This window comes from Anopheles merus, chromosome 3R (genome assembly GCF_017562075.2).
Source record: "Anopheles merus strain MAF chromosome 3R, AmerM5.1, whole genome shotgun sequence".
NCBI classification, from domain to species: domain Eukaryota; kingdom Metazoa; phylum Arthropoda; class Insecta; order Diptera; family Culicidae; genus Anopheles; species Anopheles merus.
This window is the reverse complement of record NC_054084.1, coordinates 20081468-20101431: the sequence shown is the minus strand read 5'-3', so window position 1 is coordinate 20101431 and position 19964 is coordinate 20081468. Positions and strand designations below refer to the sequence as shown.

General features: G+C 46.9%; 3 protein-coding genes and 1 long non-coding RNA gene across 12 annotated transcripts in view; 2 read left to right on the top strand and 2 right to left on the bottom strand.

The window, feature by feature from the left end:
- The window catches only part of LOC121596877 (protein dimmed-like), a 49695-nt gene extending 36473 nt beyond the window's left edge, over nucleotides 1-13222 (top strand). For 2 of the 4 annotated variants that reach the window (XM_041922221.1, XM_041922220.1), the window contains 3 exons: nucleotides 9179-9760; nucleotides 11762-12019; nucleotides 12311-13222. In XM_041922221.1, coding sequence (XP_041778155.1) covers nucleotides 9365-9760; nucleotides 11762-12019; nucleotides 12311-13075 — 1419 coding nt within the window. In that variant the 5' untranslated portion in view covers nucleotides 9179-9364 and the 3' untranslated portion in view covers nucleotides 13076-13222. Of the gene's footprint in view, nucleotides 1-9174; nucleotides 9761-11761; nucleotides 12020-12310 lie in introns of all 4 variants that reach the window. The other 2 variants (XM_041922219.1, XM_041922222.1) reach the window with 1 other exon arrangement.
- On the top strand, nucleotides 2533-4807 carry LOC121596876 (rac GTPase-activating protein 1). The gene has a single exon (XM_041922218.1). The coding sequence runs from the start codon at nucleotides 2674-2676 to the stop codon at nucleotides 4618-4620; it is 1947 nt and encodes a 648-aa protein (XP_041778152.1). The 5' UTR covers nucleotides 2533-2673; the 3' UTR covers nucleotides 4621-4807.
- Nucleotides 5772-14267, bottom strand: LOC121596879. 3 transcript variants are annotated; one of them, XR_006005337.1, is made up of 5 exons: nucleotides 13818-14267; nucleotides 13426-13575; nucleotides 13215-13361; nucleotides 10518-10660; nucleotides 5772-5828 (listed from the first exon to the last, which is right to left on the bottom strand). It is a non-coding gene; the product is annotated as an uncharacterized LOC121596879 (long non-coding RNA). The 3 variants fall into 3 exon arrangements; XR_006005336.1 differs by lacking the exon at nucleotides 13818-14267 and adding an exon at nucleotides 13722-13810; XR_006005335.1 differs by lacking the exon at nucleotides 13818-14267 and adding an exon at nucleotides 13662-13753.
- Nucleotides 14268-14872: 605 nt separating this feature from the next.
- LOC121597044 (phenoloxidase-activating factor 3-like) lies at nucleotides 14873-19756 on the bottom strand. 4 transcript variants are annotated; one of them, XM_041922507.1, is made up of 3 exons: nucleotides 17967-18920; nucleotides 16276-17079; nucleotides 14873-16210 (listed from the first exon to the last, which is right to left on the bottom strand). In XM_041922507.1, the coding sequence occupies exons 1-3, from the start codon at nucleotides 18668-18670 to the stop codon at nucleotides 15598-15600; spliced, it is 2121 nt and encodes a 706-aa protein (XP_041778441.1). In that variant the 5' UTR covers nucleotides 18671-18920; the 3' UTR covers nucleotides 14873-15597. The 4 variants fall into 4 exon arrangements, with proteins under 4 accessions (XP_041778441.1, XP_041778440.1, XP_041778442.1 ...); XM_041922506.1 differs by adding an exon at nucleotides 18983-19756 and having other exon boundaries at nucleotides 16122-17079; nucleotides 17967-18890; XM_041922508.1 differs by lacking the exon at nucleotides 14873-16210 and adding an exon at nucleotides 18983-19756 and having other exon boundaries at nucleotides 16925-17079; nucleotides 18194-18890.
- Nucleotides 19757-19964: the final 208 nt, after the last annotated feature.

Sequence of the window (19964 nt, the reverse complement as noted above, 5' to 3'; positions counted from 1 at the left end):
TTTTTGACCCTTGTCGAGGTTTTTACTGAAGGTTTTAAAGCATCATGAATAGGAGAGACATGCTAGTAAAGATTCAATTTTGCCAGAGATGTCAATTGATATTCGTGTAGTACAGAAATTGTAGCTGAACAATAGCAATGCAATCAATATTTTTACGAACATGTTTAAGTTGGAAAGAGGGTTTTAACCATTTCCTTCTCCAGCATGAAACAAATTTCTTCTTTGGTGGAATATAAATTCTGTTTTTGTGTTCAGAAGGAACGGCTTCGACTTTATTGCCTGATATCAAATCTTTTTTTTAAAAGATTCGCGTTTTTCGACATTCCATTTAAGAAGGGTCAGATCATGTGTCATTTAAATGTAAGGGTTATCTTTAAAATCACACAAAAATAACCCTCACAGTCATGGACCCTATGTGCAATTTCAACAGTTTTATCTCTCCAAACACCTTGTAAAGCACCTGGGTGGCACAGAAGCATTCAATCGGGATGAGATTGAGCCCCATATCCTCCAATGCTAAGTGCCTAATCAAATCAAACACATCAAACGCGCACGAATAGCGTCGTTGCATCGTTTTTCGTTTTTTATTCTGCGAACCTTTTTCTAAGCCATAAAAATTGGTCAAATTCACGTTTTATTGGATGCTGTAAATAGTAAAGACAACTTGAAGCTTTTAAGAACCATTGGTTTGATCTAAATAATGCAAGGCATCTAAAACCAAAACATATTATGACACGCGCACAAAAATACTGTCGGATTAAAAGAAACCAACAAAAAAATGCGTAAAACAAATTTTGCTCCAGTCTAGGTTTTTTTAAAAGGCCACCAAGCGTGTCTGTTTGCGTGAACCTTCTTCTTTCGCAATTCATCAAAACAGAACAAACGAACAAATAGCTCGTTTGTTACTTTCTTCGCGCTAAAGTGTCTCCAAGTGCCAAGTTCTGGGTGAAAAATAAGAATCATTTTTTGCCCACCCATTTTTGCCCGCCAGCCGCCGCCGGATGGTCAACCAGAACCCCGATGTCGCCCTCGAGCCAACGAAGAGAGCTGGTGGAACTTTTACCTCTCAAAAATAAATATTTTCCTGCCCTAGCCGGCAAGCAAAGGTAATAGCGATAAAGCTGACCACGAAGATGACGATCATGATGATGATGATGGGATTCTTGGGGGACCATCGTGACCAATCTCGCTGCTAGGCACGTTTCTTGCGGTACGATTAATTGTGCCTAATGAAGCCAACTGTCGCCGTGACGGATGAGGAACGCTTACTGGCAAGCAGTGCAGTGTAAGAGCAGAATATAATTATGCTATTAATTTCTTCTCCCTATCCGGCCGGACATGGCCAAACATTGCTCGAACAATTTCCTCCCCTGTAGACTTCACACCGTCGTCGGGGCGTTTGTGTTGAGATATGACTCTTTTTATGCAAAGAAATGTACCGCAAACATATTTGTAGAGTCTTTTTTTAACCCTCTTTACTCACAGCTCACACTTTTCCTTTTCAAACGCTTTACAACTTCGTTGGAACATTCTAAAACTATGAGCGAGAGTATGTGAGGTTCTATGCAGAAAAAAGAGCGAACCACACTCCTTCCCTTCTACTCAACTCGTGCCAGAGCTCGTTTAAAAGCGTTCGATCGTAAAACTATCCACACTTCCTTTCAACCCCCTGTTTGGATTGGGTTTCACGGTACTACGTGTATTTTTTTTACGACCTACCATCATTGGATAAGTGCTTTACGGGCTTTTGTCGATGTTTTACGACGTGTCGATGATAGTAGTTTTTCATCTCTCTATCTCTCTCTCTCTCTCACTCTCTCGCGAGAACTTTCACTTGCAACAACAGGCCCAACCCTTCACGGGGAAGTGCATTTTCCTGGGCAAATGTTGTTGCTGTTGCACCGCGTATATGTGTTAATTCTTGCTGTGTGTGGGATAACCAAGTACACCGCAATAATGCTCTTTGAGAACTAACAAGCTACGACAGGCCCTTAGTGTTCGAGTGGAACCGCAACGTGGGCATGGCTTAATGGTTACAATATAATAGAAGAGGGAGTTTTAAAGCTTTTCGTCAGCTTACGAACAGGTTTAACGTTATTATCATTAGATAAAAATCTTATAATTAGATTTATTTTCCAACAAATTTGCTTATAGCCTTAAAATAACAAAAATATTCTGGTTCTATTCGCTTTCAGATACAGTGTTTTGAGAAACGAATCTAACTGACATTGATTAAAATTCAAATTTAACGGTTTATAAATGGTTTTTAACCAAACAAAAGGTATTTTGAGTTTATTCTTTTAAAAATTGAATAACACCGATAAAAATGTATAAAATAAACGATAAACATAAGAACAGAAGACTTTCAACTGTTTAATTTGCAAAAACATTTGAAAATAATTCAAAAACAACGTTCACGATACGAGGGGTAGGACACCACCGCAACGCGATCAATCGCAGCCGCCTGCTCCGGCGTTGACAGCTGATCGGCCCGTTTGACAGCTACACCAACCGTCAACACGGCTCCGTAACGGTCGGCGGCGGCGGCTAAATATTCGAAACGAGCGGCCGCTTCCGTGCCATTGTGTGTGCTGTCCGTCCCGTCAGGAGGACGCGTTCCCCGTGAGTTTTGTATTCATAACGGAAAATCACCCACCGAATGGTGGTGCACCGATGGTTGTAGTGATGGAGTTGTCTCTGGTGGCTCAATTCGATGAGCTTCGGCGTTCGTGCGATGTGCTGCTGGACGGGACGGCCGAGGTGGAGTTTCTGCGCTTCGTCCAGCTGCAGGACGAGTGCCGGATGCAGTGGCTGAAGTCGATCGAGGAAGCCAAGCGCCTGCAGCGCGAGTTGGACAATGCGCTGCGCAGCATCACCAACCTCGAATCGAAGCTGTTCCACGCCCGCAAGCTGCTCGAGACGGAAACGAAGGCCCGCCGGCACGCGGAACACGAGCGCGACACGATGGAGCGCAAGATGATGGCCGTGTGCGAGATCGTGCGGAACGAGCAGACGCTGCGGGACGAGACGCGCGAACAGTTGGCCGTGTTTGCGACGGAACCGAGGCGCCGATCGCGCCACGCCGGGCACGATGACCGTGAAATGACAGTCGGCGGAGGAGGAGGAGGCGGGGGCGTGGACAACGATATCAACTCCACCGGGTCGTTCCTGGTGGACTTGTCGCTGACGCAATCGGAGGACGACTTCCTGGAACCGCTGAAACTGCAGGCGAAGCGCAAATCGTGGAAGAAGCACCGTCCGTCGTACAACAACAACGCCAGCTTTAAGATGCCACAGGAGCCAACAAAGCGCGTGATGGAAATCAGCACGACAGCGAACACGATGGAACCGCGCACGGAGGGTGAGATTATCGCACACGCCAAGGTAACGGTACCGACCGGACCGGACGGTGGACCGATACAGGCCGAATCGACCTTCCGCACGATGGCACCGCAAAGACAGCCCGCGGTCGTGACGAGCTGCGCGTCGTCCAACTCGACCGCCGCAACGGTCGTGAACGTACCGACGGCTGCAACACCAACGGCGCCGGAAAAGCACCACGAGCCCATGAGGACGGTCATTCAGCGCCAGCACGACCTCGTCAGCCGTACCCTCATCAGCTCGGTTACGTGCAACCAGTGCCAGCAGCGGATTCGCTTCGGCAACAGCAGTCTGCGGTGTCGCGAATGTAAGGCCATGTTCCACGGGTACTGTCGCGAAAAGATATCGTTCCCGTGCGTACCGCAGTCGCAAACGAAGAACGGACGTCGCGGCACAGCCAGCACAGCCACGCCCAACGGTGGCCCGCAGACACCGCAAGCTGCCGGTGCCATCAGCTGTCTCGACGATTACTGTCCCTCGTCCAGCCCGCGCATCCCGGCACTGATCGTGCACTGTGTGAGCGAGATCGAAAACCGCGGCCTGACCGAGGTCGGTCTGTACCGGCTGTCCGGCTCGGAGCGGGAAGTGCGTGCGCTGAAGGAAAAGTTCCTGCACGGCAAAACCATCCCGACGCTCGGCCAGATCGACGTGAACGTGCTGTGCAGCTGCATCAAGGACTTTTTGCGCACGCTGCGCGAACCGCTCATCCCGAACGCGCTGCTGGGCGAGTTTAGCAGCGCCGTGTCCGGTGCCACCAGCCCGAACGGTGGCCAGCGCATGCGGCAACAGCTCTGTCAGCTGATCGAGCGTCTGCCGGCGCCGAACCGCGACACGCTTGCCTTCCTGATGCTTCACTTCCAGCGCGTCGCCCAATCGGAGGCGGCCAAGATGCCGATCGACAATCTGGCGCGCGTGTTCGCCCCAACGATCGTCGGCTACACCCGGGCCGATCTGGACATGAACGAGATGTGTGCGGAAACGTACGTCCAGTTTAGCATCGTGCAGGCGATGCTGCACATCTCCACCGACTACTGGAGCCAGTTCATCATGCTGCAGCCGGTCGACCAGGGTGGTGACGGGGGCAACATGGGCGCACCGACGCCGAGGCGCGGTGGTGCGGGCGATCTGATGATGCAGTCACTGTCGAAGGATCGGCGCATGGAGACGCCGATATTGCGCCGACCGCGCAAGGACAGGAAGTATTATGCGACACCACCGTATAAGACGTCGAAAGATTAATCAAAGCGAGAGACCGCGCCGCACGGGCTTAGTTATATAGTTACTTAAATTAACCTTTATTATATAGTTAAAGATGAACCATTTTTCTCTGTACTTTCCTCTTATCCCCGATCGAGGGTGTATAAACTTGTTGTTCCATCCACATTTTTGATTAATAAAAAAGAAAGCAATTCACTAACCACACAAACCGAATGTAATGGGATGTAATCGAATGAGCAATGTAGCAATGTCCAATATATCACTACACATTTACAATTATCACCAGCTAGAAGAGATAAGCGAATTTTAAATAGAAAAACATTGAATAATCTATACATTGGATCGCCTGATTGACCTCGTTTTTAGGATTTAGGTAATTCGCCGTAGTACATAGAACCGTATGTACATGAAATGCGATATGTTGTGAGCAAACAGAACAGTTTCTAAACGGCATTCTTATTGAAAATGAAGCAAACGTGTGAAAGTTAACAAAACATTTCTAATTTCAACGTCTCTCAAGGTCGCAATCAAGCTACAAATTGCAGTTTTGTTAGTTAGTATCATATTTTATTCTTTTCTTTATTTTTGTGTATACTGATTAACACAATTTTTCTACCAAAAATTATACTAAAACCCTTAAAAGCCTTTTCGAGACCTATATGACTTATGATAGAAGCAATTTATCAAGTTGAATGAAATGTACTTTCTACGTTTAACATTGTATGCATAAAAATACATATTTTTTATGAAATGCTTTGAATAATTCGCAATATTACAGAAAATGTCCAACAAATAGTTAAAACAAAATAGCCTGAAACCCTTATACATGAGATCTGCCATCTCTATAGAATAATATATTATAGAAACTCAGAAGAACTCACTTACCTTCAACTTGAAAGATTAATCTTCATTTAACCACTTACACTTGTTCTGCCATCCCCACCCATCAACTTGCCCTTGATAACCCTCAAAAGCCAAACAGCGATCACTCGTGTGTCGTAAAAGAGTTTGATTAATTTCCTCGATGCGTTTCGAATTATTACTCCTTTTTCCTTCAGCAGCACTTCGAGTTCGTTTTATCATCATTCGTCGAAGGACACACGACGAACAATCGCCAACATTCCATGGCGATGACCACCGGCCGTTCGGTCGTTCGTTCGTTTTTTTTTTAATTCCTACGTGGTATTTGATCCTTGGAACGTTCCAATTTGATATCCTGTCGACACAAGCTTCCCAAGCGTCCGGCAGAAAAGAGAAGAAGAAAAAACTACAATTGATCGACCAATAGCAAGCAGCGAACCTTTCCCAGCGCTCTGTTGTCCCCCGGAGCAAAAGAGAAGATTGGCTAAATTAGAAGAATATAATCTCAGCGGGATATGATTCAATTTGTTTTCATCAACAACTTCCACGGTTCAATAGACACACAGCACCACACACGGTTTGCCGGTCAAAGAATCATTTTCCTTTCCCCACAGACGGAACAAAGTTCCTAAACAGTGTGTGTGTGTGTGCCATGGTCTCGATGTCACCCTCCCCATCCACAACCGGTATAGATTGTGGGCCGAAGAATTACTTACACAGCGGAGTCGTCCCACAAGTGATAAATTTTTGATGAAATTGGAAATAGAACGGTTTTTGCTCCGGGGTTTCTCTGTACCGTTTGCGAGCGGAGCACGGCGAGACACGGTGCGAGTCCGGTTTGCCCAAACACATGCATAGGCATTGGCATTGGTGGCACGTGGACGATGCGGAAGGATTGGGAAAGGATACTTGGTCTAATTTAATTACGTATGTCCTTAATTAGCGGCAACCGGAGGAATGCTGCAAAGCTAATTCGTCACTTTGGCACTAACTTTGGGATTCGTGCGACACATAGCAGTGGCCGGTCCCAATTTGGATATGTGTTGGGTGTGTAGATGTATGTTTTTTTTCTCTCTCTCTCATTGCGCCATCCGATAACTTTCGTCCACTGAATGAAGTCCTTATTTACGATTCATCAATGGTTAAATTAGACGTGGGAGGGTTTATACGGCAGCAGCAGCAATGGGACTTCAACGGGGCAATCGACACGTTTGATAAATTAATTATCCCTTCATCCCAAACCGAGGCACACGAAAATGCGATATTCGGGGAAAAAGTGCAGATAACATCCCCTTCAAGGGCGTAGATCGGATTGTTATCCTTTCGGTGTGTGCCACTGGTGTGTCAGGTGAATGAATCTCTGACACCATCCACCTCGGTCAGGTTATCACATCTTGATGGAAATTTTCACACATTTGAGGGTACTAGAATTAGTGATGGATCTTGTAATTATTGAAATTAATTTAAATATTTTATCACTTGTACTTGTTTGTCAAATGATTCCATATTAACAGGGTATCAGGGTGTGAGACGGTCTTGGATGACTTTGGAGTACAGTTTTGTCTAGGAAACTCGTATATTGTTTGAATAGATTAACGGCTTTTTGGACTTGAGGAAGAGTCGATGGTCTATGGATCCTACGGAGCATGACTACGTGAAGTGTTTTGGATTCCAGGTCACAAACAAGACTGACTATCATTCACTAGATTCATCAAAATTTCTCAGTTCCTCCAAAAAAGGTTACTCCGGTCCGGTGACGGATGAATGACATGACCAGTTGCACTTAACTCTAGCAAGCCTTTGAGTGCAGTCTAGGGCACTATTATTTAGGCAAGTGTTGCGGACGACAGATCTTTGAACTCAATTTCATCTCCAAACAATTGCCAGTGGGCTAGTATGATGACCTAAGTTAGCTTAAGAAGATCTAGAATTTCTACCTTTAACGTCCTTTGTTATTGTAATTGTAATTGGTCCTATTCTGTTTAATATGCAACTCGTGATTCTTAAACATCAGTATGAGCACTATAATCAGTATGAGCACTATTAACCAGCCTTCTAATGGGACCGGGACTCTAAACAGAGCCTGTGTCGGTGTATTGTTTTCCTCTTTGATGCCATGAAAAGATAAAAGCGCTTTCTTCGGTTGCTGTTATGTCCTCTTCTCCAACATTTGGACTATGATGAGGATCTTGTGGGCAGTGAACTTCCTGTGGAAATCTTCTTAAGTCTTTTATAATTCCAAACTAGTTTGCGGGATAAGTTACTCGTAACCAAAGAACAAAGATGCCTTGATGTTGCGAATGTCCTTTCTGTTCTAAATGCACAGGGCAATGTTTGCAATATTATTTTGAACTCTCAATAAACTAGTAAATAAATATTATAAAATGTTAAAAAAGGAAACACACACACACAGTACTTTAAACCCTTACAAACCCTTCCCATGCAGGACAGGCAAGACAAATTCCTATACCACCTTCTGCGAAGGTCACGATGTTGCGATGAGAACGATTTGTTCTACAGCGCGATACGTTTCAGTGGCGCGCTAATCAGAATCTGCCATCCGTTCCGCTTTTTTTCTTCGTACACTTTCAGCTGTAAACTTTCAACATTAATCTTACCACAGCCGGATATGGTGGTGCTGGCGGGAGAAGATTTGATTTTACCGTGACGAGCTTTCCCCAACTTCCGGCTGGGTCAGAAAGGAAAACATCAGCGTTATTCTTCTCCCATTTACCCCGTTTAAACGGCCTCATCGCCATCATCTACGGTGCAGAAAATGTGTTCTTGTATATTTTTCTTCTTCTTCTTTGCTGCTGCATCCGAGGACTGACCCGACTCCCGGGAACGACTTGCTAATCCATCCCCGTCATCTAACGTTTCACCCCTGGTGATAATCTCGGAGCCATCGCAGCGCGCCACAGTAGCCCACGGTTATTACTAGCCGGTCGGTCGGTCGGTCGGGTGGTCGTAGAACAATATCCTCCCTGACAGAACCTGCCAGCCGACGAAAGCCCTAGCGAAAGCGTTCTGTGTCACTAAAGCAAGCGAAAAGGGGAAGAAAAAAAAACATACACACAGTAAAAGGTAGCCCAAGTCCTTCGTGGAACAAGGCCAACCCTCGGCTGAAGAATGTTGGACGCGGGAATTTCCTTTCCCTGTAACGACCCTGCCCGCTCGGTCGGCATGACAGCGAGAGCCGCATAGAATATCACCCCCAGCCGTCACGAAAGGTTCTGCGGCGCGGCCACCGTTGCGGCATGTCTTCAAATTAATCTTGAAATAAAAATAGATTGCAGACTAAATTGGTCCGGAAGTGTTTTATAATCTGCGGTCTGCCTGCGTGCACACGCCAATCGGGCGGTGTTTCCTCCGACGGCAATTCATAGTTGGGACGATTACCCAGCCCGCCCAACCGTGGCCCATTTTTCTTCGGTCCATCGTTACACGCTTGGGTTGAAATGGGGGTTTGAAAGGGGCTTGCCACTTGGTAAAGAATTTTATCCCGTTTTTCAACCCACCCCGTACGTGGCTGGCTAACGAGGATTGGCAACATTGTTATCACGCCGTGTTCTTTTCCAGAGTTCCTTTTTCACGTTGCGTGATACCATTTTTTCTCCCACTCTCACTCTGTAGAACTGCAATATTTTAATATTTATGTTATTTCATCTCGTTTTTAGTACCTTTTTTAACGTTTTCTTACTTCGTTTCTTCCAGGTAGACGTCACATTAGTTGATCATTATTGCCGATGAGAAAAAATGATGACCGTTTTTACCTAATAACGCTTCAAACGACGACGTAGCAGTTCCTTACAAAAAAGGGATAAGAACCTTTCACATTGAAATTCCACGCAAAATACGCACCAACCTCTCCACGCCGGTAGAGCAAACGCATTCGACAATCGCGATGCGTTCCGATCTGTCCGACGACAAGCACAGCGTGCAGTTAGCTGCAGCAGAAATAGCCGAATCGTCCGACACCAGCGGATTCTACGAGCTGGCCTCGAACGGTTCCACCAACGGTATCATCAGCGGCACTGGACACCATTCCCATCATCATCATTCGCAGCAGCAGCAGCAGCAACAGCAACATCATTCGCCGCACCAACCACATCACCATCATCACCATCACAGTGGCCATGCCCAACAGCATCATCACCAACCTCATCATCACCAGCATGAGCTGCAGCAGGACAAGAACGCTAACCTGCTATCAGTCGACTCCCTTACGACACATTCGACCGGCGGTGCAACGCTAAGGGCAACATCACGACCGAAAAGAGCCACCAGACGGATGCAAATGGTAAGCGTTGTGGGCAACCGAGTAACTTGTATCCTTATGCCGGTTTTTAGACAGAGCCCTTTAAGGTGGATTGTGTTGTGCAGGGTTTCTTCATGCGTTGTTTTCAAACGTATGAACGCGCTACCTTACCAACCATGGCATACTTTGCACACCGTTTAATCTACTTTCTTCGTAAAACAACTCGTCCTCCTCCTACTACTCGGTCTCTTTCTCTCTTGCTCTATGCTCCCCAAGCACCCAGAAATTTCGCCCTTGCATGATGGGGATTTTATTTTGCGATAAAAATAAGCTGATAGTCCACACTTTTTACGACTCTAATTACTGAAATCGATATCGCAACCCACAAACGTACCGGGACACTACACCGCACCGAAACGTAACGGGGCGCTAGATCAGGCCACCATAACAGATGCCAGGTGCCACACTTGCGGGGGGTTATTGTGGGCGCATCGACGAATGCGAAAATTCAATCAACCTAGTGGCGGAAAAGGCTGTACCTGGAGAACTGCCGAAAAGAAGCGACAAATGCTCCAAAGCCCTCCCAAGTGCCACCGTTGAATCCGGTCGGTATCGTGTGTCCGACGTGGCGGATATTAAACGCTTTTGTTTACTCTGTCATAATGATAATCGTGCCTTGAATCCGGTTCACGAATATTGGCAAACGGTGGGTACGCTCTCCCATTGAACCATGGTTTCGTGGAACAGCAGAAAACGAATGCACCACTCCAACCGGGGCTTTAGTTATGTTTGGACTCACCTGCATCTATTTTTGCTGTAGAGTACTGGACTTGCGTTTTTGTGGGCTATAATATTTTCTCCGTTTTACTTTTTCTAATTCCACATTCTTCCGAACCAACCAAGGCCTGTTGAACGCGCAACGAAAGTGAAAGTCATAAACAGCTAGAAGTAAAAGGAAAGCGAAAGTGAAATGAGTTTTCTATCGTGGGATTGTAATCTTGTTCAATTTATGGCGCTATTAGAGCCTCGAGGACGGTTTGCAATGGATGATCCATCCGTATAGAGGTATCGTTTGAAGGGAAAAGGGATAAAACATCCAGGAAAGTTAAATGGAAAAGTGGAGAGCAGAATTAAAATGAATTAGATAGGCTATTACTAATCGATGCAATAACTTTCGCGTACATCGGTGAGTAATGAAGAATAAAACAAACACATTTCGATAAAACAAATTAACAGCGTTGAAAGGGCATTAGTTAGTTCACAAGACCTTGGTTTTGGACTTCAGAGCAGTTGCTCCCAATCATAGACTAGGAATTAGTCTAATAGTGGCTAGTAATTAAGAATTGAGTCGCATATCCTCTCCAGCTCTTGCTCTGATAAAAAGAATTCGACTCCAAATCAAATCCGGATTCAACTCCGAAATTCCAAAAGACTCTGCAAGCCTCTGGAAGATGAACTCAGCCGAGTCCAGACGATCAGATTGGTCCAGAATCGTCCTGATTTAATCGGATTCTGGATATCTAGGATTGGACATCCAGAAATACCCTAACACCAAGTTTCTGTCACTGTTCTGATCTAATTCTAGATCTGCGAGAGTGTATCTGTTCCTGTGTTTCAGGAACTGTATCTGCTAATGTTCCCGATATTGTCCCATTGCACTTCCGCTGTACCAAGCCTAAGTCACCAGCTCTGCTAGACTTTTACTGGTCCTGTTTACGTACTGACCATATTTTCTTGAACAGGAATCGTAGATTTGTTGAAAGTTACTACAGATGCACAGGGATCTAGTATATCCAGGTATTGCACCTTCAAAATAGTCAGAATTTGTTAACAGATCTCAAGGAAACGACCATCGTCATTTGTAGAATTTAAGATCATTGTAAAAATACCTGAACTTAAGTACAACTTTGAACTTTTTCATTTATCCTATCACATTCTATTGATTCTATTCCGAATAAAGAAAGCACGGATCGAACTACCAACTCCCATCCATGTGCAAACTTTTCATACGTCCTAAAAACCCGCTTTTCCTCATTCACACAGGAAGCTACCATCGATCCGGACATGACGGATTCCAGCTCGCAGAGTGACGACACGAGCTGCGGTAGCAGCCGCACGGGCAGCCGGGGCAGTAACGGTGGCCGTTCGGGCCAGGGCGCCGCCGGCAATGGTAACAGCAGCAGCAGTAGTGCGGCCCGCCGTCGCAAGGGCGCCATGAACGCGAAGGAACGCAACCTGCGACGGCTCGAGTCGAACGAACGCGAGCGAATGCGAATGCACAGCTTAAACGATGCGTTTCAGGTGAGATTTCCCAGCACGCGTGGTATTGTTGGTACGCGAAATTGTTTAGTTCTTTCTTTAGTTCCGGCTCAAATATCCCACACGCCCTTGAGAAGTTGTGTGCTGCTGCTGCTGCTCTTCAACTTGCCTTAATACGTTCTTCCGTTTGTTTGTTTTTTCTTTTTAATGTCCAACTTGACTTGACGGCCGGCATTTGGATCGATCGGGAATTTGATATGGTGCGAATTCTAACGCCGGGTTTTCATCAATCGTGGAATTTACTATCTATCCTACCTAACCTACCTACCCCAGTCCCTGCGGGAAGTCATACCGCATGTGAAAAAGGAGCGCCGGCTGTCGAAGATCGAGACGCTTACGCTGGCGAAGAACTACATCACCGCGCTAACCGACGTCATTATCGTGATGCGGGGCGAAGGTGAAGCGGCCGCGGCCGCCAATGCTGGCCTTCCGCTGGCAGGTAGCAGCAGTAGCAGCACGTTACCGCTAGCCGATGCTGGCGCACTAGCCCTGCAGAACAACTGTCTTGCAGCAATCCCGACCAAAGCGCAGCAACCGGAAGTCGTGGGTCCGTGTCATGCAGCCGATGTGGATCCGATTACCACCTCGCTCGACCTTATCTCTGCGTCCGTCGGTACGGCGCTCGACTGCCACGAGCGCGTCCTGCAGCATCATCACCTGTCGCTAGTGCCGCACCATCCTCATCACCATCATCATCAGCAGGTGCAGGACGGTGCAGGCAGTGGCGGTGGTGGTGGTAGCAATAGTAGCAGCAACAGCAGCACCAGCACGACAAGCAATGGCAGTCGCAGTAACGCGAGTGTAACGCCAAATCCACCAACCAACTCCACCGGCAGCATCGTGGATGTGTCCGCCGTGACAGGAACGAATGGGCACCATCCGCACCATCACCATCACCACCAGCAGCAGCAGCAGCAGCAACAGCAACACGGTAGCATAAACAACAATCACCTTAATACCCACCATTTCAATAACAATAGCGCTAGCAGTATAGATATCGAAAACAGCTTCTACGAGGATCCATTTCAGATGATGTAATCCCCCATTCTTGACTCGAACTGTACACCGCTCCCAAGAGGGGAGCATCCCATATAACCATGTTGATACACACATACACTGATAAATTCTACCTGAATGCAAAGGAAAACAACGAATCAGCGTGAAGGACATTACCCACCTATCCGATAGTCCGCCATATTGGTGAATTGTTTTGTGTCAGCTGATTTCTTTTTTTTCAAAACTTTCGGAGTTTCTGGACCGAACCGCCGATGTGGAAAGAGTGTTGCTTTAAGGTGATTGCTTTCTGCCGCGAGTTTTGTACCCCCTGAAAATTGGAGAAGCCATATTGAGTTAGTTTTCGTAAACTTCCCAGTTAATTCAGTCCTTACCCCAGTACTGTTTGCTAGAATTGCGTGTAGGTCACTGTTACTTGACAGCAACATCCAACAAAAAGCCATGGCTTACTTTGGTACCTTCATTCAACCTCCCAACTTCAGCATCTCTTGCTTCTTGTGTTGTGGTCTTGTGCTCCAACAATTCTACAGTGTATTTTAAAAATTAGAACAACACAAAAGGGTGAGTTTGAGTCTACAGTGAACATATTTGTGTTGTGTTTTCCCTTTACTTTGTAACTCCAGCTCCCACTCTGTACTACATTTTAATTTGATTTTATACGTTTCCGTACCCAAGCCCGGGTTCGGGATTGGCTCTTAAAATCTCTCGGCTTATATCTGATGCACGTTTCCACTTTCCAAGGGATCCGCGCTCGTCGTCCACGAACCTTCGTTCTTCCGACAAACGTTCCTCCGCAACCTACGCGCACGCAGGTGACCGCGAACCCACTGTTGGTTTCAATGTAGGCCACCGTGTCTTAGGCAATTTTAAGCGCGCCAGCCTTCTACGATGTCTACGTGTGTCTGTGTTTCGTTTGCAGAACGTGGACACATTCAAGTGTAACCCGCACCGGGCGAATACAGTTTGTCCAATCGGTGTGCGCGGTGTTTTCTTCTTCTGCTGGAGGGGAAAGTTGGATTTTTTTCCTCTTTCTTTTTTCACCTCAGTTTTGTCCGTTGTTGGTGATTTATTATTATTCCACGTGCGGGCTGAAATTCTACTCTACTGGCAGCGCCTTCCCTGCCACAGCCAGCCAGCCAGCCAGCCCGTGGGTCAGCAACCAGTGGGTGGTCGTCCTTGAGTTCTGTTACAACGGCCTGGAACTGCTGGAAAATGGGACAAGGGGATGTTGTGTGGCGAAGGGAAGGTTCTTTTCATTTTCCCTCATATAAAGAAAGTCCTGTGTGTGGGATGATGATGGTATGGAAAATGGAATCGGATGAGGCAAATAATGCACGTGTTATGTTTCAACGGATAGAGAGAGAGGGGGAAGGTAGGGCATTTTAGTGTTCCAGATTGCTTCTAATCTTTGCATGCATATTCGGGGAAAAACTGTGCTGCCCATTCTTATTGTTTGCTTATGTGGAATGTGGAGAAAAATACATCACTAGCAGCAGTTGTAGGATAAAGACAGTTATTATATTGTTTTCTTTGCAATGGATTTTGGGGGTATAGTATTGTTCCCGTGTTTTCAATGATGATGTGCTAGATTTTGGAACATCACTATCACAAAGGGGCTATTTTTTGGGGGACAAGGTTTTAAAAACAGCATATGAGGAATGTTGAAAGAAGAAGCAATATATGTATCAATCTTCTTTTGGCTCAACAACCGTTGCCGGTCAAGGCCTGCCTGCACCCACTTGTGGGTTTGGCTTTCAGTGACTTATTGATCCCCCCATAGTAGGATAGTCAGTCCTACGTATGGCGGCACGGTCCATTTGGGGCTTGAACCCATGACGGGCATGTTGTTAAGTCGTACGAGTTGACGACTGTACTACGAGACCGGCTTATATGTATCAATATATGGGATAAACTACGCGGGCGCACAATGTCGGATTAACACCAGTGTAGGCCTTAAGCGGTGTACACGAATGTAGGCCTTTCCGAAATGCCGGGTGCCAGTAGTATGAGAAATTCTAAGCTAGAGAAGGATTAGAAAGCAAATTGTCTTGGGAACTCGAGACCTCGGGATTCGGCCTTTATACGATTTTTGTATGACTTCGGTTCTACTTCGTGAATTTTGAACAGGCCGTGGACGCTAGAGTGTCTGCTGCCTAATCCGGCTATTAGCGCGCAGGCGAGTAGAGCAGCATAGCACATAGTAATATCCGATGGCATGGCTCATATGCGCGTGTTGATTACCGCTGATAAAAGATGCAAATACGAGGAGAGCAAATGACGCGTCAGGGTTGCTGAATGCCGTACCGTATGAAGTACCGCTGCCGTACCGTATGGAATTTACGTCCTATTGGACATGCTGTATCATGCTCGTGTGCCGTATTGAAGCCGAATCATCACCATCATCAACCAAACTAAACGTTTTTTACAATTGGGGTAAAAATATATATAGAAGAAGATAAGAGATGAGAAGAAGGTGATTACAAAAAAAAGAATTTTTATTCCATACGTTCGAACGTGGTTGTGCGTCTTATGATAACAAAGTATATTTACTTATCGCTGAATATAAGCTTCTCTCGTAGATCGAAAGGAAGCGCTGGCCGTTGCTCCATAGTGTCCAATATCCAATCCAGATAGGCATCTGTGTTGATGTAAACATCGGGATAGTAACTTTTTGCATGTATAGCTTTAAACACCGCAAAACCGCGCAGATACTCTCTTTCACTCAATGCTATACTTTGTCGTGAGTGAAGCGCGAATCCAATACGTATATCGATTAGTGCATCTTCTTCTATCGTTCGTTTGCGAGTCACGCAATGATTCGTCCTGTCTACGGTGAGTTGAACCTTCAATCCTTCCCACCGTTGTTGGCAATCTGTATGATCGATGTACCTATCACCAGCATTGACTACGCTGTAGCCCCACAACGAAGAATCATAATAGTCCATTGATAGGCTTGATAGATCATAGCTGCGAGTTGTGTTGCCGATCGGCAAACAGATGGGCTGCACGTTCGGTAAAGAGGTATCCACAGCGGCGACAAGCCGAGCTAATGCAATGTCGTTAGCATGGTTGGCTGCATCGTACCGTGGATGAACAAAGACCTTGTCGATTGCAATGAATGGCTCAGGAAGGCCATCGAATCTTACAAAGAGAGTACAACTGGAAAACAAGATTTTAAAGCAACATTTCTAATACATATTCAAACTACGCAACCGTATACTTACACTGCACTAGAATCACCATCACAACCGTATACTGGACCAACAACGAACCGGTCACTTATGAGGGTCACATATCCGAGTGGGAAACTGAAAGATGGTTTGTTTACTAATGCTACGATCCAAGGCGTTGGATATCTGTTCGTTGATACGCCGCAACTTTCATTAACCTTAAGCAGAGCGCGCCTGGATGCATTGCGCTGAACTGGGTTAAAATTCACCCTTTCATTGCGTACCTTGCTGGGAAACGAAGATTGACGTTCATTGTTTCGTACGTTCTCCATTATCCATGCAACATCTGCCTGCTCGATCTTGTGAAATAGGTATGGGCCGTGGTGCAGGGTTGAGAAAATGGATGACTCATTGACATGCATACCGTACAGAAAGTAGCGCGGCCGTTCTTCGTACCATACCGCGGCCTGGAACGGACTACCCGTTTCGGAAGCCAATGACGGTTGGTAAAAATTTTCTAAATCCTCTACCGCACACGAAGGCTCGGTGTCGAAGGTGATCGGCTGATCGATGTACAGCAGTCGTCGCAGGCAACGTTGGTAGTCGGTCAGCTTTAGCTTTTTGAATGAGTTTATCAACCTTGTCGACAAAATCACCTCCGCGGGTTTGTTGCGATGCAGTCCGCTCAAGAAGGGCAAACAGATCGGTTTGATGTGCGGAATCGTCAGATCAGCTGGCTCGAGCAGCTCGATCAGTGCAAACAGCTGCCTAGGATGATCGGGCGGCGGAAGGATTATGTTCTTGATATCCGCGAAGAACGTGTCGAAATGTGAGCCTACTCCCAGGATGAGATATCGCCTGCAACGAGAAGTAAGAGGAGGGAAAGAATGATAAGTATGGAGTAGTGGTGGGAGCTCGGAATCGGACCTACCCGATTCGGAGTCCGTGTTCGGAATCAATTCCGGAACCGATTCCGGAGCCGATTCCGGAGTTGACTTCGGAGCCGATTTCGAAGTTGATTCCGGAGCCGATTTCGAAGTTGATTCCGGAGCCGATTTCGAAGTTGATTCCGGAGCCGATTCCAGAGATGACTCCGGAGCCGATTACAGAGTTGACTCCGGAGCCGATTCCCAAGTCGGCACTGGAATCGATTCCGCGATCAGAATCGGGTCCGGAATCGGAATTGTCCTGGAAATCGCTATTTGTCCCGATAACGAAACCATAATGGACTCCAGAATTAGTATTAGCTCCGGAATGTGAATTAGTTCTTGAATAAAAAAAAAGAAGTTTTAGAAGCGAAATCAGTCCGGGAATCTCCATGAGAATGGATCTTTTATAAGTACATTTTGATTTTTCGTGGTTATCAATACCCAAACGCCAAATGAATGGACCCAAACGCCAATCCAGTGGCGATTCCGAAACTGACTCCGTTTGGAAGCCGTTTCTATTATAGGAGCCAATTCCGATTCCAGAGCCGATTTCGATTCCGGAACCGATTCCAGAATCGATTCCGATTCCGAAACTTATTCCGATTCCGGAGCCGATTCCGATTCCGGAGCCGATTCCAGAATCGATTTCGGAAACTGAAAAACATCATTTTTCCCATCACTAGTATGGGAAAACAAGAGACATAGAGAGAAAGAAAGAGAGTGAGAGAGAGAGAGAGAAAGAGAGAGAGAGAGAGAGAGAGAGAAAGAGAGAAAGAGAGAGCTTGAGACAGTCATACTCCGTACAAAGATACTCACGAAACAACATTTTTCTGCACACTGGTTTTGGCCGCCAAGGCGTACCATTCACTGATAAGCACGGCCGTGCTGCTGATTATTTCATTAACGTTAGCTGTTCTTTTGTGTACCTTCTCAAAGGATACGATCCACGGTGCGAAAGTTGCCTCTTTGCCTGTCTGGCTGTTGCTTTCGAGGCTGAATAGGCCACATGTATCCAAATTGAACAGCTGCAAATTATCACTTACCGGCTGTTGCTGCAACTTGTTCCACTCCGACTCGAGTGTCGGTGGAGTTATCTCAGCATCTGGTACATCCGTCTCTTCTACCACGTTGTACCTCATCATGTTGTACAGTATCCAGTCCAGGTATGGTTCGATACTGTGGAAAATTGCTGGCGCAGATGAACGGCAAGCCAGCCCAGCCAGCTCAAATCCACGCAGAAAGTATTGCTCCTTACCACCGAACAGCTTCGTTTCTTGGAGCGGTGCACCTGCCACCAGTGGCTTGCAAGCTTCTTCGTCCTCCCAGCTCTCTACTACGGCACACAGTCGCTTGTGCAGGTCCAGATTCAGCACAATTTGCTTTTCCGCGTACACTTTCGTGCACTCGTCGGGCTCCAGATACCGGACGGGAACGTTTTTTGCTACAGCACCGTGCATTTCGGCGGCTGCCACGCGTAAATTGGTCTTTGCTTGCGTTCTTAGCTCGGGCATTACGGGCATGCAGATAGGCAGCACGTTCGGGTGGCTAGTGTGTGCTGGGCTCAGCAGCTCGATCAGCGCAATATTGTCTGTCGAATTGTTTTTGCCGAAGTTTGGATGTACAATAACCCTCTGAATTTTCCGCCTTTGTTTAAAAGCGGTACACGTTGAGGACGCACTACCATTGGAATAGCATTCCAAATAGTCATTAAGCACGACACCGTCTAGCGAAATGTAAGGTCTTTGGTGGGGGGGGGAGTGTACAATGGAAAACCACAATTAAGTTTGTTGTTGTATGTACCTTTCGCAGGACCATTACCACAAAATACTTACGTCCTACCGACGAGGCAATGGGCCGGCCCGACAGCGTACCGATCGCTGATCAGTGTAACTATACACCTAGCACTGTCTTCGTTCGGTGGAACCATGACTTCCCCCAACCAGGGCAGAGTTAAATTATGTCGACCATACAAAGCGACGGATGATTTTAAACCGCAACTGTCAAAGTTGAACAGCCGACGGAGCTGCTCCTCGTAGTCCATCCCCAGCACCTCATTCTCGACCGGTAGTACACGCCGATCGACGTATCGCTTAATCCATTCCACGTACTTGGCCACGTCGGTGTAGACGGTGTACTGGAGCGGATCGCACAGACCGTCACTTCCCCGCACTGGTTTGAGCCGCGCCACCAAGCCGCGCACGAACCATCGGCCGCTGACCTCAAAGAACATGCCATCGCCGCTATCACCATTGCAAGCGCCCGCACCGTTCTGTAGTCCTTTGCCACAGAACGTCTCCACCGGGAGATGGGTGCCGAAAGCGGCCGGATCACTTGCAATGCACGTTTGCGCATCCACCACACCAATCGCGGCTTGTTGCAGCTGCTCCTTTGACACAACATCGCGCCGTTCGGTCAGCCCAAATCCAACAACCGTTCCATTTCTGCCCACGATCAACTCCAGCGCACTGTCCATCGTCCACAGACAGACGGGCAGCACGTACTCGGTAGTCATGGTGATACTGGCGGTTAGCTTGATCAGCGCAATGTCGTTGCCGGTGCTGGCTTCGCTAAACCCAGGGTGTACTACTATCTCGCGCACACCGTACGTCTGCGCATATGCGCTGGCCTGCTTCGGGTGGATTTGTCCCACGTGTACTGTCACGAGCGCTGCCGAGATCACACCGCTTGGAGTGTACACGCAATTAGATGCTTGAATGTGAAAAGGGGAGGGGGGGGGGAATCAATAATATCGTTTTCCGTCTCGCGCATCACTTCTTACCCGTGAGAAAGGTCGTTTCATCGAGGATGGATCCA

Bases quoted from the DNA above. Each gene is read 5' to 3' on its own strand.
- LOC121596876 (XM_041922218.1), top strand. From the start codon at position 2,674: ATGGTTGTAGTGATGGAGTTGTCTCTGGTGGCTCAATTCGATGAGCTT.
- LOC121597044 (XM_041922506.1), bottom strand. From the start codon at position 19,662: ATGACTACCGAGTACGTGCTGCCCGTCTGTCTGTGGACGATGGACAGT. The intron at 18,891-18,982 runs GTAAGTATTTTG...CCCCCACCAAAG, and splicing joins CATTGCCTCGTCGGTAGGAC to ACCTTACATTTCGCTAGACG. The intron at 17,080-17,966 runs GTGAGTATCTTT...TTCTCGTTGCAG, and splicing joins GTGCAGAAAAATGTTGTTTC to GCGATATCTCATCCTGGGAG.